Source organism: Camelina sativa, chromosome 8, assembly GCF_030686135.1.
Source record: "Camelina sativa cultivar CO46 ecotype springtype chromosome 8, ASM3068613v1".
Taxonomy (NCBI): Eukaryota; Viridiplantae; Streptophyta; class Magnoliopsida; order Brassicales; family Brassicaceae; genus Camelina; species Camelina sativa.
Genome location: NC_141887.1, coordinates 29,675,243 through 29,701,946, shown reverse-complemented (window position 1 = coordinate 29,701,946; position 26,704 = coordinate 29,675,243). Strand labels below are relative to the sequence as shown.

The window sequence follows — 26,704 nt, the reverse complement described above, 5'->3', positions numbered from 1 at the left end:
GGTGTGTTGGTGAAATTTTGCTGAAGTTGACGAAAACAAATTAGAATTTTTGCTTATAGTTTTTCTAAATCGTAAAGTAGAGGAAATAAATTGCAAAGAAAATAACATGGTCTACTCTAGAGTTGTAGAATATTGGTGTTACTATTCACACAAATGACTAAACTCAAAACATTGATGATGATGTAACTCAGGAAACCAAAATGAAGTATTGACTTGACTAATCCAAATACTTGTTGTTTTGAGATCTTGGACGAGCTGACCTTCTTACTAGCACCAGTCCAACACTTGGTCTCTTCTCAGGTGGTATAGGACTTGGTCTCTTCTCAGGTGGTATATCCTATCAATAATCCAGGAAGGCGGAGGCCAAAACAGGTTGGCATATTCAGGGTGTTGGCGCACCAGCTTCATTTCCTGAGACCTAAAATCACACACTGCCACATCCTTATCTCCAATACTGCCAAGGTCTGTCCCATCAAAGATGAAACCGTGGAAGAAGACACTTGCTCCATAAAGAGGTAAAGTATCAGAAGCAGAAGCGGAAAATGTGGAACCATCAGCAAGGAACAACATTTGATCCCCAAGATCCTTAACCTCAACCCAACTCTGGTCTCTTTGCACAAATCTGAAGACTTTAATCTGGAGGGTTATATCAGTAGTTGCAATGGCAAAGGCGTGATTCTGGACATGAGAATTCTCGAAGTTCCAAAAAGTCATCCAAATCAAGTTGCCTGCTTAACATATCAACCAACAACATATCACCAGAGGGTTTAGGCTTGGCGGCGGCGGACGGACCGCCATGAAGAGCATACGGAACAGAATTGGAGGAGATGGAAAGGAGACTTGAGAGATTTCGAAATCAGCTCCAACAGATCCTTGGGAAGCCTTAAGTCCAATCATCCACCACGCTCCTTGAACTAATAGTAACTTGATATCTTCCAACATATCGGAAATGTTGTTGTGGATCTTACGGTTGATTTGGTTTTTTAAGTTTTATATAAATGGTTATGGATTTGTTTTTAGGCCCATACGGTTAAGGTAGTACGTACTTTTTCAAACTTTTGTGTGTATAAAAGACATTTTTACATTCTACAAAAAGGCTTTAATTTGTACAAATCCATACAAATTTGAAACTAGATAACTAAACCGTAATCGCCCCCCCCCTCATTGCTGGACCGCGAGAACCGAAACAGAGAGCTCGAGATCTTTGGAGACCAACAAATCTCCAACCTCTCCCAACTCCTTCATATCGCTCCATTCTGACAACCCTTCCAACATCAATAGATTCTCTTCGTGTCTTATCCCGACCATCATCAGATCAAAGTCGTCTCCTTCCTTCCTTAGCAACCCCAGTAGATCCACCGCTTCCTCTATTCTTATCTTTAGAATTGTCAGAAACAGATCAGGAACACATTATTAATAATTACGATCATGAGAAAAACCTCTGCTTTCGTACGTCTAAAAACAAGAATCTTTCTAAACCAAATAGAGACAAGGGTTTCTTTACCTCTCTGAAGACGATGTTTTTTTCGGAATTCTCTTTGCGGAAGACGTTGATGACTCTCATGTCATGCTTTCTCTCGACCATGTCTCTGAGCGGAGAGGCGCCGTTCTTGTCCACGAGCCGGAAGACATGGAGCTCGACGCTGGGATGGCTTGCTAAGCGTGTAGCATACGCAAGCATTTCGCGGTCATCCGGTCCACCTAAAAAGATGGCACATATATTGATGCTAAGTTTTTTCAGTGGGACGAATCTGAAGTCTGGGAGCCTTCCTCGGTCTATGAAAAGCGCAACGGAGCACGGACAGTTTTGCAACAGATTCCGACAAAGGAGCCTCTCCCACGACTCGATCCCGGCATCAAGAGTAAAGATTACAAGATCTGTTTCCTGGTCAAAGGCAATGGCACACACGTCCTCGTGCATGGTCTTTCGCGGCGCCACTGCAGTGAAGCACTCTATCAACACGGTCTCCATATTAGTATTCTCGTAGTTGTGGAAGGCCTTAACGATCTGGTCCCTTCGGCTAGGCACGATGAAGGGACTTATCTCCTGCGTGTGATGAATAAGTAGAGGAAGACTATGGTTATTAAGCTCTTCTAGATTCACTGCGAAGACGGAGAGAGGAGCTCCGATGGCTGGACGAGAGAGTTCGACAATGTCCAGCACCGGGCGGACCGCCTCACGGTTCCGGAAACAAGTGAGGATCCTCAGCGGAGCCTCCACTCGGCAGTGTTGCACCGTACGTCTCTTGTAAGGGTTGCGTTTGCTCATGGTTTGGTACAGTTTCTTCACTATCACTATGATAACTGTTGAGGATACCGTTGCTGACATTACCATTGCTCCAAAAGATTTGCTTGATATTTTCTGCACCCCTTGACCAAAAGTAAAAAGTTATTTTTTATTGACCTTCCAGCTAATTAAAATCCATACATATCATGCATACTTCATACATATGTGGGGGTAAATTAAAAGTTACTATATTTTTAGTTACCGTGTAATTGAGGTTCTGTTTGTAGATCTGAACGTCGTAAAGTCCTTGGATATTGACGATAAAGCCAACAAGAATGGCGTGCCAAAGAGGCACATTGTAGTAAAGGGAAGGCAAGGCAATGGCTATCATTTTGGCAAACCGGACCACACCAAAAAGTATCTCATACCGGATAACATCTCTCAAGGAAACCTGTGAGAGATTGATATTGTAGCCGATCCCAATGATGTAGCAAGGCATCAGAAAAAAACCAAACAAAACAACCGATTTTGCCTGACAGTCCGGTGCCTAGAGGCGGACGTTTTGTGGTGGCTAGGCCTAAGACCACCGCACCAAAGAAGTAAGGCAGACCCACAAATTCTGCCCAGAGACAGGTGACGAAGAGCAAGACGGATATAACGCAGAGGTACGAGGTCTTGAGAGAGTGTCCTTCTGGTGTTCTCCCCTTCATCCACCTCATTATTGGTCGAAACACATATATTATTGCCACTATCATGACCATCTGCGTTTTATCAAGTTTTTTCGTTTTACTAATTAATTTTGTACAAATTTAATTAATTAATGAAGAAAATATACATAAATTTTGCTAGGATCATATGTATATATTTTTATTAACCTGTGAGAGGGACAAGAGGAGAGCTCGGTTTTTGTCTTTTAAGTCAACGTTAAGTTTAATGGCGATGTTAAGCATGAAAAAACACCAGGCGAGGCAGTCATGCACCATCATGGAGGCAAGTGCTAACCTCCCTGGCTCAGTGTTCAACATCTTTAGGCTGGACAAGACTCCGTAAACCACCTGAAAAAACATTGTGGATTCGACGATCGCCACGTGGTGGAACTCCGCGGGAGGGATCCCATCTGGCGCGCCTCCGAGCCTCTTGGAGATGAAGATGGCCGCGAATTGGCCACATACGAAAGGTATGAGGAAAAGTAAGATGCCGTTGATGAATGCTAACTTGCCTACTCTCTTTATCATCCTAGTATCTACTTGACATGTCGTGATGTAGCAAACGAAGAGAAAACATAAGGCCTCCAAAGATTCGATAATGAACACGCTTCTCTTGTAGAAAAATGTCGACATGTACTGTTTGTTACGTCCTATAACCGACGGTCCTAGGCAGATCCCAGCCTGCAAGCAAAAAAAAAAAAAAAAACAGAAATTAATTTGCATGGCTGCATGCAGGTGCATGTTTTTGAGATTAATTAATACTCCATATCTATATACCAGGTTCTGAGTGAGGAATACGAATTTTCCGAAAGGCCTGAGAAGAAACTGAAAAAAGACTGAAATTAAGGTAAAGACAGATATCTGAAGGAGAAGAAGAGGAAAAGCAAACTTGATCGGGTTCTCTCCCCGGCCAATTCCCATGGAGCCTGCACCAAGCCATGCCTCGCAAATCCAATCTACTCCTCCATACTGGAATGTTTTGGTGATATTTTCCATTTTCTCCTTCTATGTAATTCCCTAATTAAATGAGTCAACCCATAGAGGGAGAGAGAGAGAGATATTATTATTGTATATGAGTTGAAGAATTAAGAAAAAAGAAAATCTAATAATAATAATTATTATTTTTCCTTATTTGAAGCTAGCGCTATATTTAGGGGTTCCTTTTATATATCCTCTTGTTCTTTCATTTCTCTTTCGAGGTCATCCTACTTTTAAGGTTTCTATATCTGTGTTTGTGTGGTACAAAAATCTTGAGTATGATCATGATAGCTTGAGATTGATTGCCACACACAAACATGTTACAAAAATTAAGGTCTGGTCCTCTCTGTATATGTAAACCATATTGGAATTAATGGTCAAATAAAGGTCTAATCAAAATGATGATAATTTATATGGTCTACATTAAAGGGGATATAATTTAGAAGAAATTAAGTATATGACACTGAAACTGAAAGTTTGTTTCTGAACGTATGTCGAAACTTAAGGTAAAAAACAACTCTGATTTTAGTTTGCTTTTTTACTTTCAAAGTCTTCGCCTTCGGCAAAATTAATTTTCATCTTCGAAAGCCTATAAAACACACAACAATTTATACCCTTAAAAAAAAAAAAAAATACGCGGAAATGAGAATTGACATTTTTCTCTTACGGTTATAAAAAGTCAACACAAATTCCTTGAGAAACAACAAAAACGATTTAAATCCTTAAAAAAGAAACAATTGAAGAAAAAAACTGGATATAAAGTAAAAAACGTAACGTTAGGTGAAAATAGTACTAGCTTTTAACAATAAAAAATATTTTTCAAAAAGAGAGATGAACAATAGTGTTGTAAATGGAACACATGAATTTGTATGTGAGGCATGGTTGGGATCAACCTCTGGCGGAATATTTATGGGAGATGACCCCTTGAAGCATTCGACTCCTCTTCTTCTTCTTCTTCTTTCTCTCGTCTCTTCCCTCTCTTCCTTATTCCAAGCTCTTCTCCGTCCTCTCGCAAATGTCGACTTTGTCACTCAAATTATGGTATTAATTCTAATCACTTATAATTCTTTCACACCATTATCCTACGTGATTTTTTGTTTTTGGTTATAAGAACATATATAGAATAGTATATATTTGAAGGCTATTAATTCTAGGTGGATCAAAAAGTGATATATTAATGTTTATAATGTATGAAACAGGCTGGGATATTCTTAGGCCCCTCGGTTTTGGGACAAAACATAGATTTAGTGACAAAACTTTTCAACACAAGAAGCTTCTTCATTATAGAATCATTAGAGGCAATATCCTTCATGTTCATCTCATACATAAGCACAGCTCAAGTAGAGGTGGGAGTAATAAAGCGAGGAGGCAAGGTCGCAATCATCAATGGATTCTCTCTTTTTCTGTTTCCTTACGTCGTTGGCTCCTTGGCATGTACCATAATCACTAGCAACATCCGTGGAAGCGTGGCGAAAACTAAGCCAGCACAGCTCCATGATATACTGACAAACCAATCCGCAGTGTATTTTCAAGTGGCGTATTCGGTTTTGTCGAAGCTCAAGATGCTTAACTCGGAGCCTGGAAGGTTAGCCCTCTCCTCCATAATGGTGACTAACTGCTTTGGCTGGGGTCTTTTCCTCCTTAAAGTTACCTTTGACAGTTTCTTGCAACACAAATACTCCAAGACTATTTATCTCCATACCTTCACAAAGGTATGTGAGTAGTTTCTTCTTCCGTTTGTGTTCAATCTTCAACAAATATTTGACAAAAATTTTAGATGGTATAAGAATAAGATCTCTTCCGATTATGATAAACACAAAAAAATAGCATTCAAAACCAGAAAAACAATTGACTTCCTTGCTTTATTGCATCTTCGTCAATATATTTAGCACTGTAGAGGAGGTATACACACATACACTTTATTAAAAACATATATTTGCAAATGATTAGGTAATACTGATTGTTGCTATAGTAGTTGTGTGCCGACCAATATTCAAATGGATAGTGAAGAGAACACCTGAAGGAAAGAAACTAAAGGCTTCGCATCTATGCATCATCTGCGTCATGTTGTGCACCACCACTTTCCTGTCCGAAACCGTAGGGTTTCCTTACATAGTCGGATCCGTGGCTCTCGGTCTTGTGACTCCTAAGACGCCTCCTTTCGGTACTGGTCTCACCGACAAGATCGGTTGCTTCTGTTGGGCGGTTCTTATGCCGTGTTACGTCATCGGGATTGGTAATAAAGTCAATTTCTTTATGTTCGAACAAGGCGACGTCATAACTTTGGAGTTGCTTTTCTTTACCATAATTGCTGCAAAGTTTGCTTCTATCGTCCTCCCATCGCTTTACTTCAAGGTTCCTATATCACACGCCGTGATAGTCGGATTCATCGTCTGCATACAAGGGATCTACGATGTCCAAATCTTCAAACAGTTGTTGAACTACGAGGTACGACTAATTTAGTACATATATATATATATAGAGAGAGAGAGAGAGAGATCATTCTTTATGTATCAAATAACCGCTAGACAAACATTTATATGGATATACGTATGTACAATAACGTACGGTTTAACTAAATATTGTTTTAAGGGATGCAGAATATAAGCCAAGAAGCATTTGGGATAATGGTGGTATGTGCGATGGTTCACTCGACCATTTTCACGGCCATAGTACAAAATCTCTACGGGTGGGTGCAGCGTAAACACATCACTTACAGGCGACAAACCGTTCAGCACTACGAACCAAACAATCCTCTCAAGATCCTCACTTGTTTCTACCACCGCAAAACCGTTCCTTCCCTCCTCACCATCTTGGAGCTCTCTTCTTGTCCATCGGGGGCTTCCATCGTTTCCGTCAATCTCGAAGAGCTTGAGCACCATAACGTCCCTCTCCTCATTGAACACCATTCCGGTCACAATGACCCCTCATCAATGTCCTCCAGCCGCAGAGATCAGATCTGGAAAGCCTTCGAGAAATTCGAAAGGGGACACGTTTTGCAAGAAAACTTTACCGTCGAGTGTTTCACTGCAGTTGCGCCGAGCAAGACGATGCATGAGGATGTCTGCGCCTTGGCGTTTGAAAAAGAAACTGATCTCATCATTGTCGGAATTGACAACGGGACTGCAGCAGATAGAAGGCTCTGCCGCAACGTACTAAATGTCTCGCCTTGCTCAGTTGCGGTTCTAGTGGACCAAGGATGGCTTCAAGATTTCAAGAACATGGGAACGACGACGAGGAACGGGTCAATGAGAATCAACGTGTGTTCGATATTCCTCGGTGGGGCGGACGACCGTGAGGCGCTGGCGTTTGCGGTTAAGATGACAAACCACCCGTGCGTAAATCTAAACGTTCTTAAGCTTGTGGACGGAGAAAACGTCTCGCAGCTAAACGACGTCATAGACAGAAGACTCGACTCCATAGCCATCCAAAAATTTAGTCAAGACACCATGAATCAATACAATTTACGAGAGGTAAATAAATAGTAATAATTAAAGTCTTGTTCATGACTTGTTTCTCAAGTTGTCAAAATCCGGTTTAGTTTGACCCTTGGGTTTTGGTCTTAGGTAACGATAGAGGAAGCGAGTGATATAGTGAACCTACTGAGAGAAGAAGGAAACAGTTACGATCTAATAATGGTTGGGATCAAACACGAAGAAAGCTTCCAAGTACTTAAAGGATTATCGGTGTGGAGCGAGAATGAAGAGCTTGGAGAGATCGGAGATTTGCTCGTTTCCAGAGATCTCAAGCTCACTGCATCAGTTTTAGCCGTACAACAACAAGTCTCCTCCGTCGTTGAAGAGAGATTCATGACATAATGTTGTTATAACAGTTTTCTTTAGGAGGAATTGTGGGACACTCCTTTATTCTTTTCAGGAACTAAACATCGCATAATTTACAACAACAAACCCCTTTTACATAACTTTATTTGCTCCTCGGATTCGGTTAGTCTTCATGGTCCCATAGATCTGCTACGGTACGGTACGGACCTTCCGTCTTGTTCACGAAAAGATCCTCGCCGTCCAACACTCGTTTCTGCATCGGAGGCCAAAGAAGACCAAAGTGTGAACAGAGGATCAAAACAGAGTGGATAAGCAGATAAGACAAAACAGAGTGCTCTGTTTCACCTGGTCAGGGATGCTGTTGAGAGCTTGGAAGTCCTGTTCAGGGATCACCCAATCAAACACTTTGATGTTCTCTTTGATCCTGTCTGGATTCTGTGACTTGGGGATGGCACTTGTTCCTCTCTGTATGCCCCATTTCACTAGAACCTGTCCAGGCGTCTTATTCAGCTTCTTCGCTATTCGATCTACTGTCTGATCGTGTATCAGATCTCTCCCACCTTCTTGAGATCCCAATGGCGAATAAGCCTTCAAAGGTTTCAATCATGGATATAAAAAGATCACATCAGATTTATTCATAGTCCCTTCACTTTAAGCAGTGAATATTTGTCCATATACATGCACCAAGAAGCATATTAGTACTCACTGTAACATGGATCTGATTCTTCTTGCAGAGTTCGAGCATTGTATCATTTCTCCAACCAGGATGCATTTCCATCTGAGTCCCCAAGATGAAAAAACTCAATACATAAGATGTCTAATGAAATTACACATGTGATTTTAAGAACCTAATTAACCTGGCAAACGGAAGGGATCAACTCAGCAAATCCTAGCAGCTTATTGAGCTTAGTGACGGTAAAGTTACAGACTCCGATATTCCTGACAAGATTGTCCTTGGCAAGCTTCTCCATTTCTCTCCAAACACCTTCCATGTCAAAGTCAAGAACGTCCCCTGCCTTCGGTGGCCTACTAGCTCCTTCTCTTAGCCGAAAAGGCCAGTGAATCTGCACAAATTAATTGAACTGTAAAGAGAGGACGAACAGTAAAAATTAATGAAGACTACAACTCCATTCATACGTACTCAAAAGAGTAAATAGCATACCAGGTAGAGATCAAGATACTCCAACTGAAGCTCTTTAAGGGTATTTTGCAGAGCAGGACGCACTCTCTCAGGAGATAGCTCCGTGCACCTTAATTCACACACACACGTACGTACCAATGATCTCATGAAAAAAATTATCAAAGGCGACGGTAAAATTAATCTATTTCTTCTTTGAAAGTGATATACTACCAAAGCTTGGACGTCACAAAGAGGTCCCTCCTTTCAAGGCCAGCGTGCATCGCCCTCTTTATTCCTTGGCCGACCTTAATTAAAAGAGTAAAACTTGTTTACATTTAAATTTAAAAACAAAACAAAGAAGTGAGAGATATAAACCTCTTTCTGATCACCATACTCCCAAGCTGTATCTATGTGCCTATAACCACCCTGCAGCATTCATGCAAGAGTATTTACTGGTCGATAACAAGTCAAGCTGTGCTAAATAAACAAAAAGCTGAGCTTATTTTTGTACAATAAAACACTGATTCTGATTAAAGGAATCACCTCAACGAGTGCAGTGACAACTGCGTGGGTGGCCTGAGACCCAGATCGCCATGTGCCGAGTCCAACGGCTGGGATTTTGTGGCCGCTCAAGAGCCGAAACGACTCCATATTCTGCCCTTCCGCCGTAAACGTGGCATGAGCCATTGCTATTCTCCTCTCCTCCTTGTTATTTTTGTCTCTCCAGCGAGAGCTTCGCCTCTAATAGACTGTTAAAGCCCTAGTAGTACTCAGGCAGAATATACAACGCGACGTGGCAGATTCCGGATACTCCGGAGTATGAGAAGGATATACACGCGGCGGCTGTAGGCGGAAGACAATCCATCTCGGAGCCGCGTGTCTGTGACTGTGTGCCAACCCCATCCTCCCTCACCGCACGTTTAGCTTCATATTTTATTTATGAAAGTCAATTTAATCATTTTTATTTTACTCATGAGGCCTGATGTTTATTAGTAGTATTATTTTAAAATTCTAAACCCGGGTTGCAAAGTCTTTGACTGGTGGACTGCCCGGGTTGATAGTGATACCTAACCTAAACCCCCGCTACAGCTTAGGCAAATGGAGTTCCATAACAATTCCGTTGACCAAAAAAAAAACAGAAAAAGAAGAATGTATGGGTTCCAACTTCCAACAAAAAAAAAAACTTATGGAATTATAGACTGATTTTGTAAGAGACCAAAAAAGAAAAAAGCTGCTTTTATTGGATTAAAGAAAGTGACCAATTAGTTTTTTATTAATCAAAATTTGTAACACAGACTGATTCATTTCCTCAGTGTGCAAATGACAATCGGTGAGAAAACATTCTCTAAACGTATTTGCGACCGCACGTACATATGTGCTATTAAACAAATGCACCACCAAGTACAAAGAGATAATACTTTATTGTTACCTTTTTGATTGTCGCATTGATATAAGTTTAGTTATATACTTTTGTTTTAATTATATAGCTTATGCATGTCCACGTCTGGAATCTCTATTTCAACTCGAAGTTAAAAATGGTAAAAGGATGAAAAAGAGGAAGATGCATCTCCTTTTTCATTTGTTTGATAGAATTAGAATAGCTTTCACGGTTCACATTATTTCCCATCTTATATATATATTAACATTTGTTTGCTAGCTATTAAATTATATTGACCCCCCACCTATTCTGTGATTAAGAAAATTTATCAAGACACAAATAACAATATTCCTCATCAGTTTGCTGATCATCATCATGGCCTATGCTACATAATTTGCATGCCATGATTTGACAACACATGAACCTTTAAAGATAATATTATATTTTTACTTGTTTTTTTTTCGATATGACTATTTTTTTTTGTTTTCACTCCGAGTTTATCGAGGAAAAATTATATGCAAAAGTGAAGTTATTAGTATGAAAAATGATTGCCACATACTTCAACTATACACTAACACATTGATCACAAATATAACCAATATAAATATCCTCTTAACTACTTGAACTATTATTATCACAGGAGAACATCCATAAACAAATATAGGTTATGTGTACAATACCATAAACATTAAATTTTGGTCGGAATCCGGAGTTGACCAATGTTAACCAGCATTGATTAATGTTGACCGGCGTTGACCAATGTTGACCAGAAAAAATATTCAAAAAAATATTTTTTTTTCTTTTTTCTTAATAATATTTTTTTGTTTTTATGTAGTTTTGACAAATAAATAAAAAAGATTAAATAATTTGTATAATTTCCTTACGAAAACAAAATAACAACAAAAAGTTATATAACCAAAAAATACAAGAAAATTATATACAAAAAAAAAATAAAAATTATATGACAAACAAAATTTGTGATATATCTAGTAACTAATTTTGTTAATACAGAAAATATACCAAAAATAATATAATAAAATTAAACCACCAAAATTTTATATGTAGTAGATTGTTTCATAAAACTATAACAAATACATACTTTTTCTTTTTAAAAATCATTTTTTATTTTGTATTTTTAAAGGTGGGAGTTTTAATTTTTTTTTTCTTTTTACTTATTTATAAGATTATGTCAATTGAAATATATCCAAGACATTACCAACTATTTATTTGTTTTTAATAAGAAAAACAAAGGAAGAAAATAATGAAAATTCTATTTATTTACATGAAAGACATATATCAAGAAGATAGTTAAAAAATAAAAGTTGATTTTTGTAAAATCAAAGGTTGACCTATTAAAAAAAAAAGTTGGCAATGCCTTGGATATATTTCAAATGACATAATCTTATAAATAAGTAAAAAAGAAAAAAATATTTAAAACTCCCCATCTTTGAAAATAGAAAACAAAAAAAATGATTTTTAAAACGGAAAGATATATATTTGTTATAGTTTTATAAAAAAAATCTACTACACACAAAATTTTGGTGCTATAGTTTTATTATATTATTTTTGGTATATTTTCTGTATTAACAAATTTTGTTTGTCATAAAATTTTTGATTTTTTTTGTACATAATTTTCTTATATTTTTTTGTTGTTATATTTTGTTTTTATAAAAAATATATGAAAACAAAAAAATTGTTATTTTTAGGAAAAAAAATTTTGAATATTTTTTCTGGTCAACACTAGTCAACGCCGGTCAATCCTGATCAACGCCGGTTAACCCTGGTCAACGCCGTATTCTGGCCAAAATTTAATATTTATGGTGTTGTACACATTACATATGTTTGTTTATGGATGTCTTTATGTTATGACAATAGTTCACGTAGTTAATATGTTATTTATATTGTTTGTATGTGTAGTAATGTGTTGGCGTATACTTCAAGTAGCTGGCAATCATTTTTCATTATTAATATTTTACTATTTTTCAAAAATTGGAAAGGACTTGACTAAAAAATTCAAAATATATTGCTGAAAACTGAAAACTTAATTTAGTATGTTAAAAAAAAAAAACATTTTGAAGAAGAAAAAAAAAAAAAAAAAAGAAAGGTATATTTAAAATTTGGAGTAAAGAAAGCTCAAAAATTGGTGTCGCTTAGGTAAAGAAAGGTGGTCAGAGAGTTCCGTTCCGTCGCTCTGGGCTTGTCACCGTCTTTCCATTTCCTAACTCATCACCTCTCTCTCTGTTCGTCGGACTTCTCTCATCACCTCTCTGACTCACCAGGTTCGATATTCTTTCTTGATTAAGCTCATATATTCCCAGTTTTGCTTTCGGAGATTCTCCTGCATTTAGGTTTCCAGTACTTGTCTATGGCTTCCCCCTCTAGGTTTTTTTTTTTTAATCTTTTCCGATAACGATGTCGAAGCGGGTGTTTTAGTCCGGCACGTCGGATTTTTGATTTCCTTTGAAACATTTTCACTCACGCACCTCTCGCCTAGTATCTATCTCGTCGCATGGTTCTTAGCTTGTTGTTGATTTCTCGAGCAATGTTGTCAATTTCCTTGTGTTGGATTGTTTGTTTTACTGGATTTGACAAATAAAAAACTCTGCGCTTTTGTTTTAGAATTTCCAGCTGATTGGGGTTTTGTGTGTGTGTGTGTGTGTGTTTAAGTTCCGTGGTGGCTTCTTCGCTACAGCTGACTCTAGTTGTATACATTGTTTTGTCTTGTGTTTTGAATGTCACCATCATGGAAACTTCTTATGTGATTCTGTAATTTTACATCAATGGCTCCTTAAGCTGCCTGTTTCATTCTATTTATATACTTGCATACCATGTGTTTGCAGTTTTTCCTCCCTTCTCTTGCGTTGTTGTGACTTTGTCTCTCTTGATTACATGCTTCATTACAATGTTGGCTCAATAGACCCGTTTCAGTTCATTGCAAGTACTGGATTTGTTTTACTCTGTGAATTATTGACATTCTAATCTTTTACCCAGCATGGTTCAACGGAGGGGGAAAGTTTCCTTCAGAAACCTGACGAAAAGTCAACTAGGTGGTGTTGTATTTGGCTGCACTAAGAATACCATCAAAGAATGTATGTCGAAACAGCTCTTTGGTGAGTCTTCTTCTTAAGCTTCTGCTCAATATAGCTGTTTGTTCACTGTTGTATGCTGATGCCCTTTATCTTTTTATTTCCGGCAATGTTTGTATCTATGATTCGGCTTTACTGTACAGCTTTTCATTTTATGTCTCTGGTTATTCAGTTTTTCACGTTGCTGGATGTTGTTAGCTTGTTAGCCGTGCTGTTTCTACTTTTATGTACATGCTTCCTGAATCCGCTGATGGTTTTGACAGGTTTACCCTACAACCACATTTCATACGTGCAGAAGATTGATATAGGTTTACCATTGTTTCTTTTCAACTATTCTGATCGTACACTTCATGGCATTTTTGACGCTGCTGGTCCTGGTCAGCTGAATATTGACCCTTATGGCTGGACCTCTGATGGTTCTGACAGAACTTCATATCCGGCACAGGTACCAGAGGGAGATTTCATCAGTTTCATGACTATGTTTTTCTATGATATATTGGATCACGTATGGTTTTCAGTAGGCATATCCCCTGCCGACCTTTTCCATAACCAGTATATGAATAATGGTCTTTAATGGTTTCGCAGGTTCAAATCAGTATGAGGTTACAGTGTGAACCACTTTCCGAGAAAAAATTTAAACCTGCAATTGCAGATAATTACTACAGTCCTCACCATTTTTGGTTCGAGCTCGATCATTTTCAGGCTAGTAAGCTGATATGTCTGCTAACTTCTTTTGCGGTGAAACCTAAACCACCCATGAATACATCAAACACAAGACAGATCTTTCACTTGATTGAAAAGAAAGAGAACAGTGATGAGATTAAGCCTTCGGAGAATGAACCAGTGGATAGCTTGGAAGTGCCACTCAGTTCTGTCATGGAATCTGACTTCTCAGCTGCGGCTTCCCATCCTGGTTTCTCTGAGAATCATCCAGACGTACACGACCCCAAACGAATTGATAAGGAATTTGTTCTTGAGAAACTGAAAGGTCTCGCCATTGGGCATGGCGAGAATAGTCTTATGAAAACTGTTGAACGAGCCAACATTCCCACCTGCAAGAACTTGGAAGACAGAGATACACTTGAAGAGGAAACATATTCAGAAGGGAAAAGTGATGGCAGTTCTCTTGTCTCATCTCTTCTTCCACATACAATTAGCCAGGTACGTTCACTAGGTCTCCAGTTATAATACCTGAAGACTTACTTCCTATACAAGTCTATGTGTAAATCTGTTAAGAGCAACACTTCTCCTATATTTATTCTCAGCGGATAACGGGAATCATAGACATTAATTCAGGAGAACTCCCAGTTCTCTCAGCCATAATATACAAGTTTTAGGCAACTGTCACGTCTGTTCCTGCTTTCTACTTATAACCATCTGAGCTGTCATTTATTAACTGTGTAGAACTGTCTGTATTAGCTATCATTTTGAAGGAATTGTTAAGAAGAAACTGCTCTAAGATAGCATCTGTTCCAAAAACTACTTCTTATTGATGATATATAGTTGACTGAGACTTATCATGTATCTAGGGCGTATAAAATTTAATGGGATCATATTGCATTTTGCAGTTGATGCATGAGGTGAAGGAACTCTGGGCATACGGGCTGGAAAATTCAACCAAGATGTGTTACTTGGAAGAGAAGCTGGTAAGATTTTGTTTACTGTTATTTGCATTTTGTGACATCAGTGATTTCCCACTGAGCTATCATAGTCTGTGCACTATAATCAGGCTTTGACGTGTGAAAAGTCTCCGTTTCAGTAGAAATAAATTCTGTCATTTTCAGTTAGATGTTCATTTCGATACCTCTTGTTTTTGGAACCCATAAGCTCAAAATTTCGTGGTGAAGAAACCATGACATGACTTTTCGATTTTTGGTATTTCAGGACGAAGCACACAAGGAAATTCATAGATTGAGAGAGCGGTGCAGCATGCTGGAGTCTATATCAGGTTCTTTAATCACCAAAGCTGGTGATAGTGAAAGGGAGATCCATTCACCTGATGATTCAAACTTAGATCCAACGGAGGCAATTCTTCTGTTGGGCGGATTCGATAAAGATTCTGAAACATGGTTGTCATCAGTGGTTTCATACTTTCCATCCAGGAATGTTGTAAAGGCTCATAGTTCAACGAGTTGTATCCGTTCAAATGCTTCAGTGGCAAAATTGGATGATAAAATCTACGTCTTTGGAGGTGATGATGGTGGCCGTGGCTGGACCAACACAGGTATGCCCTCTCTTTTCTTTATCTTTTTTTTCTCTCAAAATGTGTTAATTATTTAGTGCATTAGAGCCTGTATAAGGCTCATCTATAAACCTTTCAGATTTTCTTAACAAACATCCAAAACAGAAATTGGTTAGCCAAATCATACTACTGTGGCTTTCAGCAAATTACGGTGAAGTGAGGTGTATCGATTTCATGCACTTCACTTCAGCTGTGTGTATTTTCGCTTCTATTTCTATCTAACCAATATTTAAACCTGACCTTTGATATATGTTTTGCCTCTTCCTTTTTTTTTTTTGGTTGAAGTTGAATCATATAACCAGACTGATGGCCAATGGAGCTTGTACCCCTCCTTAAATGAGCGAAAAGGAAGTTTAGGTGGAGCCACTTTGGATGGAAAAATATTTGCAATTGGAGGCGGGAATGGAACGCAAAGTTTTTCAGATGTTGAGATGCTTGACCCAGATATTGGGAAATGGATCATAACAAGGTCAATGGCAAAGGAGGTAGATGTTCTTCTCAATTCGCGTGACGTATGGTGATCATTGTTCTATTCTCTGGCTTAACATTGTTCTGTGATCTCAGAGATTTGCAGTTGCATCTGTGGAGCATAACGGTTCAATTTATGCTGTTGGTGGTTTTGATGGCACTGAGTACCTGAAGTAAGAACATTAAATACTTCATTTATGCTTTTTTGAGTTCTTTCCCAATCTTGACACTGAAATATGAAGCTAACAAGAAAGAGATTATTGGAACTCTCTCTCTCTCTCAAACAGCACAGCTGAAAGGTTTGATCCTAGAGAGCACTCGTGGATGAATATTGCATCGATGAAGTCAAGAAGAGGCTGCCATTCTCTTGTTGTTCTGAAGGAAAAACTGTAAGCTTCTTCTCACCATTCTTTTCTTCTTTGAATGATAGAACAATTTAACAAAGCACCCTACAACATTTACTCACTTACTAACTAGAATAATATCATTTGTATGTTTCTGTTTAGACGTGAATTTTGTTTTTCGTTTTTATGTAGTGTTTACGTTGACAACAAATTAACAAAGAAATGTTGGTTAAGATGTTTAAGGTTGTCTTCTACATCTGCACTTTTGCAGATATGCGATTGGTGGGTATGATAGTGAGACTATGGTATCAAGTGTTGAGGTCTATGATCCAAGGAGAGGGACATGGATCACTGGAGAACCGATGAAGGAGTTAAGAGGATATTCAGCAGTTGCAGTGGTTAAAGACTCAATATATGTCATCGGAGGATACAAAGGGGAAGGAGAAGACATATTAGACACTGTACGAGTACGATTAGTTCTGAACTTTAAACAACAGTTAGCATAATCAGACAGACCGTTTAACCTTGATCATGTGTGTGTTTACAGGTGGAGTGTTTCAAGGAAGGTGAAGGATGGAAAAACGTGCCTTGTTCCTCGATTGGTAGGCGTTGCTATCTATCCGCAGTGGCTTTGTAAATGAAAACTTTGAAGCTATTTTCATTGGTGGCTGTAAGACATGATGAACTCATGAGAGACGGAGAGCCATTCATATGCCGTTAAGGGTTAGGAGCACTACGTTTTGGGAAATAGTTTACTTAGCTAAGTAGAAGCAAAATGGAAAAATAGATTTGCTTCTGTAGGGAAAAAAACATCTTGTCTTGGTAACCAATTTGGTTCGTTCGGGTTCAATTGGCAGCCAATTTTTAAACCGTAGTCATATTAAGATTCCTCTCAACTGAGTCAACTCAAAGAAGAGAGCACAAACGCAACGTATCACAAAAAAAAAAAAAGCGTTTAAAACAGTCTCACGTACGAAATAGTGAAAATACGATACGAGGAAGCAACGATGGACTTGGGCCGAAGCGAATAATTAAAAAGGGTTTCAACCTCAAGGATAAAACGGGAAATTCAAGAGTGGTCTTACACTTCTTTATCCGCTTTACTAAAAAAAAAATTGGCATCGAGTGATAGAGAAGAAGAAGAAGAAGATGCCGTGCCTCAACCTCTCAACGAACGTTAACCTCGACGGTGTCGATACATCTTCCATCCTCTCGGAAGCTTCCTCCACCGTCGCCAAAATCATCGGCAAGCCTGAGAATGTAATCTCTCTTTTTCTCTCTCTCGATTTTAACTTTTTAAAATTCGTTTCCTTCTGCTCCATCGTTGTTCAAAATTGTGTGTTTCATCCTTTATTTTCTCGTGTGATTATCCTTGTGTGCGAGTTGATCTCATTCTTCGATTGTTTTTTTCGTCATATAATGAAACCCTAAGTAATTTAAGTTTATGATCTGTGCCCATTGTAACCTTCTATTTTATCAGTCGTTCACTTTTCTTGACTTGGTTGTAATGTACAGTCGTGATGTTCTTTTCGTATGTAACAGTCTTGTTCGGCCAAATCGATTGCAAAATTGGATGTGGGGGTTGTTTTTTTGTATTTTTTTACCACAATGTCTCTAGGCTATTGCTGACCCCTTGTAATTCTCATTGCTCAAGTTGTGTTTTCAAAAGAGAAACAAAAATATTGGTCTGCGTTGAAGATTGCTTGGTTTATATTAGTGATGTTTAAATCTTTTTCTCCTGCTGTGTTCTTTTTTTTTTAAGATCATTATCTGACTGCACTATTTTGTTGTTGTTGTTGTTGTTGTTGTAATTTGCAGTATGTGATGATTGTGTTGAAAGGCTCAGTGCCTATGGCATTTGGTGGGACCGAGGATCCTGCAGCTTATGGTGAATTAGTCTCTATCGGTGGCCTTAATGCTGATGTGAACAAGAAGCTAAGCGCTGCTGTTTCCGCCATTCTCGAGACTAAGCTATCAGTGCCCAAGTCTCGATTCTTCCTCAAGTTTTATGACACCAAGGCAAGCAATTCTTTCCCTGAAAACTTGTTTTGTTTGGTGGAGTAACATAACATAATCAAAATGTCATGTGATGAGTTCCGTCGTCCATGTCTCATTTTCATTGTTCGTTGTCTCTCTAGGCCCATCAAAGTCAAGAATATGCACAGTGTTTACACGCTTTACACCAGCACTACTAGGTCACGAATAGGGAACAATTACATCTTTTGTGTGTAAGTTCATCATAAGACAGACCTATAAACAATTAGATCAATTGCAGAAACTGTTTCCACAATTCTAAACCAATCTTTACACCCACACTATTGTTTGTTTTGAGTTATATACGAGGTTCTACTTATCTAAATCTGTTCTCTAACGGGCATCATCTCATCTAGAGTGTTTATGCCTTATGACCTACCTGATATATCAAATCACACATTTCTTTTCTCTTCTGGTTCTTCTTGCAGGGATCCTTCTTTGGTTGGAACGGGGGCACTCTCTAATTCCGTGGCAGGTGAGAGATAAATGTGATTGCCTTGCAATGTATGAACGTATTTTATTGCTTCTATGAATCTACTCTCATCGATCAAGTAACTCTTGAACTATTTCTCGTTGTAAACATGTCTTAACGTTTGGTGGAGTTGCATTAAGAAATAACAGTTATGTTTTATGATGCTATTTTGTAGTATTAGAGTGAAAAATGGTTTAAGAAGTTTATCATTTCTACCGTTGGTTAGATCATCATAAGTCAATTAAGGTCGGAAGTGTAACACTACTGTGTTATCGGTAACCCTCTTCTACTTGTACTATGACGGCATTGTTTAACATTTATTAAGGAAACTTCCTATCACTGGAACATTAATGGTCAAATGCACTTAGCTTAAGTAATTAAGAAGAACTACATTAGAATAATGTGTAAACTAAAAATTAAATACAGCAAATGGTCACTTTAATTTAAAAATGGATCATCTATCAGATGAAGCAAATAGAAAATCAAAGTTGAAATACGCGTAACTGTAAACCTATAAATACACAACACTAGGCGAGCGTTGAATAGGTGGAAAAAACGTCTCCATCTTCAAATCGATCGTGTCCCATTCCTGGTCTTGGATCTCTTCATCTCGAAAATAGAATGGTGTCCACAGATCCCCATGTGCTCCCGGTTCCCACCACCGCAACGGCCACCACAACTCAGCCACCGATCGTTACCGCTGTGGTGGAGTCGCAGCCTCCAGCCGTCCGTGCCTTCGTCAACGGCGTAACCGAAACGGTTCGTGGTAGTCTATCTCGTAGCCGTCCGTGGTCAGAGCTCCTCGATCGATCCGCCTTTACCAAGCCTAAATCTCTCGCCGACGCCGCGACGCGATTCCGGAAGAACTCTTCTTATTTCAGGGTGAATTACGTCTGCATCGTCGCTCTGATCCTCGGATTCTCTCTTCTCGCCCACCCATTCTCTCTAGTCCTCCTCGTATGCCTCGCCGCTTCTTGGCTCTTCCTCTACCTCTTCCGTCCAGCGGATCGTCCTCTTATCCTCTTCGGACGATCATTCTCCGAATACGAAACTCTCGGCGGCCTGATCCTCTCAACGATCGCCGTGATCTTCTTCACCAGCGTTGGATCTGTACTGATATCAGCTCTCATGATCGGAATAGCAACAGTCTGTGTCCACGGGGCGTTTAGAGCTCCCGATGATCTCTTCCTCGACGAGCAAGATCCTGCCGCCGCGGGATTCCTCTCGTTCATCGGTGTCCCCACGACCTCCTCCGCCGCCTCCTCAGCCCCTTCCCCCATATAATAAATAATAAGCTACCGTTCTCAGAATCTGGGATTTTTTTTTATCTTGTTTAGAAATTTACTTGACGGTGGAGGGAGATAGATTGTTGTCAATGTAAATTTTCTCTGTGAATCTTTTTCGCCATTGTTGTTGCCATGTAATTTTTAAATTTCATTCAACAGAACAGATCGATCTTTTGAAATACTTGGGCCAAGTAGAAGCAATTGTTAAAATAAAAGCCCAAAGTTAAAACGACGCGACTGATACATGTATTATTATTTTCGGCCCATATAATTTTCAACTTTCCCGCCTCTCTCAGATCTTAATTTTCATTTTTTTTGGGGGAAAAAAAAAAAAAATAAAATTAGAAAAAGAATAAATTTCAGCACTCATCATCCTCTCATGGCGTCGGCGTGCGGTAGATAGAGGAAATACTGAAGAAATCAGGAAGTGATGTTCTTGGAATCGACAGAATCAGATAGAATAACAAACGAATCGAGGAAAAGTTCGAAACCCTAGAACTGAAGATATGTCGACGTGGCAGTTATTTCCCGATTCCAGCGGCGATGGTTTCCGGTGGGAAGTCGCTGGCCGGATTCTTCAGTCCGACTCCGATGATTCTACTCCAAATCAGGCGCTCGACTCCTCAGCTCCCCTACCTTCCATGCCCGATCTCTTGCTTCAAGGTGATTCAACATTTTTTTTTGTTTTTTTTTTTTAATAATATTTGTGGGTTATATATAAAGATAAGGATAGGGCGCGGAGATTAAAAACTGTGATGTTTTTGGATGCTCCCAAAGGATGCTCGAAGCTTATAGAACGGGAAGAATCCATGGGCATGCCTTGCGAAATCCCAATGTTCAGGACTGGGCTGGGGAAGTCTGTACCTCTAAAAGAGTCTTCGATTGCTAGAGCCAAATCCCTTTTAGCAGATGACAATGTTGCCTCCTCCTATTCAGGTCCACTCGATTCCTTCATAACGCCCCTTTTTCAATAAAGCACATCTGTTGTTCGATTAATGTTTTTGGATGTGATTCATTCAGGTTGTTTCTTAATTTTCTTCAGTTATCACATAATGTTTGTAGACATTCCTCTTGAATGTTCCCTGTTCTTTAGATTTGCAGAACACTTATAGTTCAAATCCCCAAATGCGAGCAGTGGATACACCTGGAACTTTGCCTATGTTCACGACGGCTTTAGGCAAATCTGTCCCACTGAAAGAATCTTCAATTGCCAAAGCTTTGTCCATTCTTGGGGGTGATAAGATGAATGACTCAGGTGTGTTTTTATCTCCTCTTCTCTAAATTCCTGTTTCCAGTACGCTTGACTGCACATTTATATCTTTCAACTTTTTGTTGTTGTGCTATTCTATTCAACTTCCGGTTTAATTCTTTGTGGTTTGTGATCTCCAAGCTGAACACTGCTTTTTTTAGTTCGGTTGTTATCACCTGATAGTGAACAATTAATCAACAAAACCATGTTGCTTTTAAAGGGAATGACTACTAACAATGACTTTACAGTTGATTGTGCAGCCAACGTTCTTCCCAGGGAGAGTGGGTTTGGTGCTCCCAACTCATTTTTCCAGACAGCTTCTAACAAGAAGGTTAATGTATCTTCTGCCGGTTTGGCAAGAGCCAAGGCATTGCTAGGACTAGACGAAGATGATTTGAATGAATTTACGCACGTGAACCAGTCGTCTTCTTCCCACCACCAACATGAGTGGTCTGGATTAAAAACGCATGAGGAATTTGATGCTCTAGCGGTTCACGATCATTCCAGAACTCCAGGAAAATTTGAGGATCATGTTTCAGGGAAGATGTCTGAAATCCTAAATCCATCTTTAAAGGTTGCTCCAACAAAGTTTCAGACTGCTGATGGAAAATCATTGTCAGTGTCAGCTGAGGCATTGAATCGTGCCAGAAATCTTCTTGGGGATCCTGAATTAGGGGCTTTCTTTGATGATGTAGCGGCAGCAGGTGATCAATTTGTTACACCACAGAAAGATGAAAAGTTAGGTGATATTGCTATAAACAGTGGAAGCGCCAATACAGTTTATACTGCTCATGAAGAAAAAACAAGCAACAAACATACGTCAAACAGTTTTGTATCTCCTCTTCGGTCATCTTCAAAGCAGTTTAGATCAGTGAAATTGGAGAACCTACCTTTAGGGGGTAATTTGATCAAGAAATTTGATGCGGCTGTTGATGAGGCAGACTGTGCTCTGAATATCACCAAACTTGCTACACATGGACTATCAAATAACAGGCCTTTATCATCAGATATGGCTGTGAACAATTCCAAGGAAAACGGTTTCAATCGAAGAGCTAAGCAGTTTGGAAGGCCAGCCGACCAGCCACTTGTCGATATAACAAATCGCGGTATAGCTTATGCAAACAATAAACAAGACAGTACCCAAAAGAAAAGGCTGGGAAAGACAGTCTCCGTTTCTCCTTTTAAAAGGCCAAGGATTTCCTCCTTTAAAACTCCTTTAAAGAAAAATGATCTGCATGCTTCAAGTGGTAAAATATTCAGGAATATGTATATGATTTTCTTTTTATTTAACAAATGTTATGTTAAGTTATTTGACTGGCTCTCAGATTTATAATTTTTTTGTGTCCTGTCTATTTTCAGGTTTATCTGTCGTATCTTCTGATACACTTAGTTCCAAAAAGGTGCTTTCGACAAGATATCCAGAAAGGTTTCCAAGAGTATATATAAAGGATTATTTTGGAATGCGTCCAACAGCTACGACCAAGGTAAATCTTTTGTCCCTTTCACGTGTTCCTGAGTTGTATATCCCTTTTAATTTTATTAATTCAAACACACTTATGATGTGGATTTAGATGGATTATGTGCCAGACCATGTCAGGAGGATCAAATCAAGTAATGCAGATAAATATGTATTCCGTGATGAGTCTTCCTCAAACATGGTTGGAGCTGAAACTTTTCTTCAAATGTTGTCTGAGTCTGGTGCTTCCTTACAACATGCATCGAGAAAGTAATTTCTCTGTCTCTTGTAATGTTTCAAGTTACCTATGTTATCTGTTATTATGTCAAAAAATGTCTGTGACCGTTTAACTAACTTTTGTGATTCTCACTTTATTAGATAATTCTGTATCTAGTAACTAACTATCTATCACTATATATGCACTAGGTGGGTCACTAATCACTACAGGTGGATAGTCTGGAAGCTTGCATGCTACGAGATATACTACCCAGCAAAATGCAGAGGAAAATTTCTGACAGTCACCAATGTTCTGGAGGAACTAAAATACAGGTTTTCCAGTCTCACGATACATTTCGTTGTTATTTAAGCTCGTGCAAAGTCTAACATGGTAAATCTACCAACATAGATATGAGAGAGAGGTCAATCATGGTCATTGCTCTGCAATCAAGAGGATCCTGAGTGGTGATGCTCCAGCTTCTTCAATGGTGGTGCTATGCATATCAGCTATCAATCCAAAGACCAACAATGATTCTCAGGAAACACATGGTTCTGATAGTTGCAGCAATGTGAAAGTAGAACTCACTGATGGGTGGTATGAAAATGAAATTGCTAGTGTTGTTTTGTTACCTGTTTTCTTGTCTCCTTCCTAAGATTTTTTTAATTTAAAATCACAGGTACTCGATTAATGCTGCTCTGGATGTGGTGCTAACAAAGCAGCTGAATGCTGGAAAATTGTTTGTTGGGCAGAAGCTTCGAGTAAGTTATTTTCTTGCAAGGTTTAAATTTTTGTTTTACAAAACATTTATTTGGTTAGATCACTGACTTACAGCATGCTTACGTTCTTATCTATTATCTGAAGATCCTCGGGGCAGGACTTTCTGGCTGGGCTACCCCAACATCACCTCTTGAGGTTTCTTAGACATTGAGTTTATAAGATTTTTTGAAACCTTCCTATGTTGGTTTCTTCATAGTTTCATATAACCTAACTTTCAGGCAGTAACTTCAAGTACAATCTGTTTGTTGTTGAATATTAATGGGACATACAGAGCTCACTGGGCAGACCGACTAGGATTCTGTAAGTAGCTTTAAACCTCACTACATCCTTTGAGTTGCTTATTTCATAGTGGTTTTGTGCTTTCATATTTTGTTTCTTTATATTGATTGCCTCTTGATCTCTTCTTCAAGGTAAAGAAATTGGTGTCCCTCTAGCTTTCAACTGTATCAAGTGCAATGGGGGTCCTGTGCCTAAAACGCTAGCTGGAATCACACGAATATACCCCATACTATACAAGGAAAAGTCAGTATAATGTGTGCTTGTTAATGCAACTTGGTCTCCTCTATGCTTTTTCTATGACTTATATATTCTTGATACATACAGATTAGGTGAAAAGAAGTCAATAGTTCGATCAGAGAGAATGGAAAGCAAAATTATCCAGCTGCATAATCAGAGGCAAGTTTCTTAGTTGCCGAATTTCCATCACAACTGTAGAGAGCAATCTTTAGTAACATTTATGTGATCAATTTGGCATATGCATCTCTTGTCTAAGAAGTGTCATGATTAACTCATCAAAGCTAGAACAGTTTGTTACATACAACAATATTATGTTTCTAAGGGGCTTTGGTTTATTCGTATATAATAGGAAATACGCCAACAACCGACCCAACAACCGACCCAAAGATTGCAGCTCCTCATGGTTTATTCTCATTCTCACCTTCCTTTTTTCCTGTTTCCTGTTTCCTTTAGGCGCTCAGCTGTTGTTGAAGGTCTTATGTGTGAGTACCAGAGAGGAATCAATGGATTTAACAGCCAGAACGACACTGACAGCGAAGAAGGAGCCAAGGTCTATAAGCTGTTAGAGACAGCTGCTGAACCTGAAATCCTAATGGCAGAAATGAGCCCGGAGCAGTTGACATCTTTCACTACATATAAAGCAAAATACGAGGTAGAATATTAATTGCGTTTTCTTCATAAATCAATTACACTAATTAACTGCTTCACTCTGAACCTCAGGCAGCAAAGCAAATGAAGATGGAAAAATCAGTAGCAAAAGCTCTGGAAGATGCGGGCTTAGGTGAAAGAAATGTCACCCCGTTCATGAGGATTAGGCTTGTTGGACTGACGAGCTTAAGTTATGAAGGTGAGCACAATCCAAAAGAAGGCATAGTAACAATCTGGAATCCTACAGAGAAACAGGTATATTCAAATGCCTAAATCTGAATTTTTCATGCACAATTTAAAAGAAGGCACTTCGTCAAATGGCTCATATTTTTACACGAACCTTGTCCATATGAGCTTAGATGGAACAGTGAGTTCTAAATATAAGCTTAATGGAATTTCTGTGGACTGATGTTCATATCAGAAAATAGTTACCATCAGTGTACTGTTGAATTATAAGCGTCATCGATTAGCTTGAGCAACCTTTTTCTTGTAGAGATTCATAAAACAGTTTATTATTATTGTCTACTACTGCTGTGACAGAGAACCGAGCTGACAGAGGGAAAAATATACATAATGAAAGGGCTAGTACCAATGAACTCAGATTCAGAAACACTTTACTTACATGCCAGAGGGTCAAGCTCAAGATGGCAACCTTTGTCTCCAAAAGCTTCTGAAAGTTTTCAGTAAGTTGTTTCGTGGACTCTCTTTCGTAGAAACACTGGATTCTATCTCATTAATGTGTTTAATTCCCTGTGTTTCAGGCCCTTTTTCAACCCACGTAAACCAATATCTTTGTCAAATCTTGGTGAAATTCCTTTTTCAAGGTTTATTCTCAATCCAAGCTTTTGATAAACACTCTTGATCACACTTACTTTGCTAATTTATACCCTAACAACTCTGATTATGTCCTTCAGTGAATTTGATATCGCTGCGTACGTTGTGTATGTTGGAGATGCATACACGGATGTTCAACAAAAGAAGCAGTGGGTGTTTGTGACAGATGGATCCACCCAACATTCAGGGGAAATCTCAAACAGCCTTCTTGCTATAAGCTTCAGCACCCCAGCCATGGATGATATCTCGGTTCCCCACATCAGCCAAAATTTGGTTGGATCCGTGGTATATGGACAAATTTTAATCTTGTCTAGTTTTACACGGAGAGAGAGGCACCAAAACAATTTTAATTTTTGAAAAATGTTTGTGGGTCTCAACTTGTGGCAGGTTGGATTCTGCAATCTAATAAAAAGAGCAAAAGATGCGAAAAACGAAATGTGGGTTGGTGAGGCAACAGAGAACTCAGTCTACTTCATAAACGCAGAAGCTGCATACTCGTCTCACCTCAGAACTAGCAGTGCCCATATCCAAAAATGGGCTAAGCTCTCTTCTTCCAACTCCGTGCGTTCTCTTCAATTTCCTCTTTCTATAATTGTTCTGTTTAAAAAGATTAGATTATTTTTTGGGTTTGCGTATATTATTAATTTAAACCATCTTGTTTTGCTCTATTTCAGGTCATCCATGAACTTCGGCAAAGAGTCCTATTTATAATCGGTGCTTGTAAATCACCATCATGCTGAAGGTGAATTATACATCTATCTTCTTAAATTTTGTTATTAAGTCCTAAGTTGTCTAACCTTGCTGATTGCTGGATGTATATATTATAACCACTATGCGACATAATTTTGGTATAAATAAACAAATCTTCTTTACGTAGTCGGTA

The 26,704-nt window shown here is 38.8% G+C and overlaps 5 protein-coding genes and 2 pseudogenes across 10 annotated transcripts; 5 read left to right on the top strand and 2 right to left on the bottom strand.

Annotated features, from left to right (window-relative positions):
* Positions 1-1,046: 1,046 nt before the first annotated feature.
* LOC104709018 (cation/H(+) antiporter 27-like) lies at positions 1,047-3,991 on the bottom strand (annotated as a pseudogene). The gene is made up of 5 exons (XR_015564534.1): positions 3,712-3,991; positions 3,103-3,615; positions 2,490-2,988; positions 1,505-2,362; positions 1,047-1,377 (listed from the first exon to the last, which is right to left on the bottom strand). The product of XR_015564534.1 is annotated as a cation/H(+) antiporter 27-like (transcript).
* A 752-nt stretch (positions 3,992-4,743) lies between these two features.
* On the top strand, positions 4,744-7,730 carry LOC104709016 (cation/H(+) antiporter 26-like). Its single transcript, XM_010425678.2, has 5 exons — positions 4,744-4,953; positions 5,112-5,624; positions 5,863-6,360; positions 6,513-7,385; positions 7,479-7,730. Exons 1-5 carry the CDS (start codon positions 4,744-4,746, stop codon positions 7,728-7,730), a joined length of 2,346 nt encoding a protein of 781 aa, XP_010423980.2.
* Positions 7,731-7,744: 14 nt separating this feature from the next.
* Positions 7,745-9,986, bottom strand: LOC104709017 (aldose reductase-like). Its single transcript, XM_010425679.3, has 8 exons — positions 9,358-9,986; positions 9,190-9,240; positions 9,046-9,119; positions 8,857-8,944; positions 8,552-8,758; positions 8,401-8,472; positions 8,040-8,282; positions 7,745-7,947 (listed from the first exon to the last, which is right to left on the bottom strand). The coding sequence occupies exons 1-8, from the start codon at positions 9,499-9,501 to the stop codon at positions 7,858-7,860; spliced, it is 969 nt and encodes a 322-aa protein (XP_010423981.1). The 5' UTR covers positions 9,502-9,986; the 3' UTR covers positions 7,745-7,857.
* A 2,241-nt stretch (positions 9,987-12,227) lies between these two features.
* On the top strand, positions 12,228-17,201 carry LOC104709015 (uncharacterized). 2 transcript variants are annotated; one of them, XM_010425677.3, is made up of 11 exons: positions 12,228-12,471; positions 13,184-13,302; positions 13,542-13,723; positions 13,864-14,439; positions 14,847-14,924; positions 15,163-15,502; positions 15,806-16,005; positions 16,085-16,161; positions 16,276-16,377; positions 16,604-16,793; positions 16,880-17,201. In XM_010425677.3, exons 2-11 carry the CDS (start codon positions 13,185-13,187, stop codon positions 16,967-16,969), a joined length of 1,953 nt encoding a protein of 650 aa, XP_010423979.2. In that variant the 5' UTR covers positions 12,228-12,471; position 13,184; the 3' UTR covers positions 16,970-17,201. The 2 variants fall into 2 exon arrangements, with proteins under 2 accessions (XP_010423979.2, XP_010423978.2); XM_010425676.3 differs by having other exon boundaries at positions 12,241-12,471; positions 16,604-16,799.
* A 51-nt stretch (positions 17,202-17,252) lies between these two features.
* LOC104709013 (uncharacterized) lies at positions 17,253-19,005 on the top strand. Of its 2 annotated transcripts, XM_010425674.3 has the most exons (4): positions 17,400-17,592; positions 18,151-18,351; positions 18,471-18,560; positions 18,795-19,005. In XM_010425674.3, exons 1-3 carry the CDS (start codon positions 17,482-17,484, stop codon positions 18,525-18,527), a joined length of 369 nt encoding a protein of 122 aa, XP_010423976.1. In that variant the 5' UTR covers positions 17,400-17,481; the 3' UTR covers positions 18,528-18,560; positions 18,795-19,005. The 2 variants fall into 2 exon arrangements, with proteins under 2 accessions (XP_010423977.1, XP_010423976.1); XM_010425675.3 differs by lacking the exon at positions 18,471-18,560 and having other exon boundaries at positions 17,253-17,592.
* Positions 19,006-19,142: 137 nt separating this feature from the next.
* LOC104709012 (PRA1 family protein B5 pseudogene) lies at positions 19,143-20,303 on the top strand (annotated as a pseudogene). Its single transcript, XR_015563759.1, has one exon. The product of XR_015563759.1 is annotated as a PRA1 family protein B5 pseudogene (transcript).
* A 106-nt stretch (positions 20,304-20,409) lies between these two features.
* Positions 20,410-26,697, top strand: LOC104710001 (protein BREAST CANCER SUSCEPTIBILITY 2 homolog B-like). 2 transcript variants are annotated; one of them, XM_087461476.1, is made up of 20 exons: positions 20,410-20,787; positions 20,902-21,060; positions 21,218-21,379; positions 21,622-22,620; positions 22,733-22,857; positions 22,945-23,099; positions 23,256-23,378; positions 23,455-23,640; positions 23,723-23,804; positions 23,908-23,958; positions 24,042-24,123; positions 24,234-24,345; positions 24,427-24,498; positions 24,793-24,991; positions 25,060-25,242; positions 25,528-25,670; positions 25,749-25,811; positions 25,902-26,106; positions 26,209-26,382; positions 26,496-26,697. In XM_087461476.1, the coding sequence occupies exons 1-20, from the start codon at positions 20,631-20,633 to the stop codon at positions 26,559-26,561; spliced, it is 3,498 nt and encodes a 1,165-aa protein (XP_087317602.1). In that variant the 5' UTR covers positions 20,410-20,630; the 3' UTR covers positions 26,562-26,697. The 2 variants fall into 2 exon arrangements, with proteins under 2 accessions (XP_087317602.1, XP_087317604.1); XM_087461478.1 differs by having other exon boundaries at positions 20,426-20,787; positions 21,226-21,379.
* The last annotated feature ends 7 nt before the right edge of the window (positions 26,698-26,704 follow it).

What these genes read in the sequence shown, in the direction of transcription:
- LOC104709016 (XM_010425678.2), top strand. Translation starts at nt 4,744, where the DNA reads ATGAACAATAGTGTTGTAAATGGAACACATGAATTTGTATGTGAGGCA. An exon ending in ACTTTGTCACTCAAATTATG is followed by an intron (nt 4,954 to 5,111) that starts GTATTAATTCTA and finishes TGTATGAAACAG; the next exon opens with GCTGGGATATTCTTAGGCCC. An exon ending in ATCTCCATACCTTCACAAAG is followed by an intron (nt 5,625 to 5,862) that starts GTATGTGAGTAG and finishes GCAAATGATTAG; the next exon opens with GTAATACTGATTGTTGCTAT.
- LOC104709017 (XM_010425679.3), bottom strand. Translation starts at nt 9,501, where the DNA reads ATGGCTCATGCCACGTTTACGGCGGAAGGGCAGAATATGGAGTCGTTT. An exon ending in AGAATCAGATCCATGTTACA is followed by an intron (nt 8,283 to 8,400) that starts GTGAGTACTAAT and finishes AAACCTTTGAAG; the next exon opens with GCTTATTCGCCATTGGGATC. An exon ending in TCAACAGCATCCCTGACCAG is followed by an intron (nt 7,948 to 8,039) that starts GTGAAACAGAGC and finishes CCTCCGATGCAG; the next exon opens with AAACGAGTGTTGGACGGCGA.
- LOC104709015 (XM_010425676.3), top strand. Translation starts at nt 13,185, where the DNA reads ATGGTTCAACGGAGGGGGAAAGTTTCCTTCAGAAACCTGACGAAAAGT. An exon ending in TTCCACATACAATTAGCCAG is followed by an intron (nt 14,440 to 14,846) that starts GTACGTTCACTA and finishes TGCATTTTGCAG; the next exon opens with TTGATGCATGAGGTGAAGGA. An exon ending in ACATATTAGACACTGTACGA is followed by an intron (nt 16,800 to 16,879) that starts GTACGATTAGTT and finishes GTGTGTTTACAG; the next exon opens with GTGGAGTGTTTCAAGGAAGG.
- LOC104709013 (XM_010425674.3), top strand. Translation starts at nt 17,482, where the DNA reads ATGCCGTGCCTCAACCTCTCAACGAACGTTAACCTCGACGGTGTCGAT. An exon ending in TCATCGGCAAGCCTGAGAAT is followed by an intron (nt 17,593 to 18,150) that starts GTAATCTCTCTT and finishes TGTAATTTGCAG; the next exon opens with TATGTGATGATTGTGTTGAA. An exon ending in TCAAGTTTTATGACACCAAG is followed by an intron (nt 18,352 to 18,470) that starts GCAAGCAATTCT and finishes TTGTCTCTCTAG; the next exon opens with GCCCATCAAAGTCAAGAATA.
- LOC104710001 (XM_087461476.1), top strand. Translation starts at nt 20,631, where the DNA reads ATGTCGACGTGGCAGTTATTTCCCGATTCCAGCGGCGATGGTTTCCGG. An exon ending in GTAGAACTCACTGATGGGTG is followed by an intron (nt 23,641 to 23,722) that starts GTATGAAAATGA and finishes TTAAAATCACAG; the next exon opens with GTACTCGATTAATGCTGCTC. An exon ending in CATATAAAGCAAAATACGAG is followed by an intron (nt 24,992 to 25,059) that starts GTAGAATATTAA and finishes TCTGAACCTCAG; the next exon opens with GCAGCAAAGCAAATGAAGAT.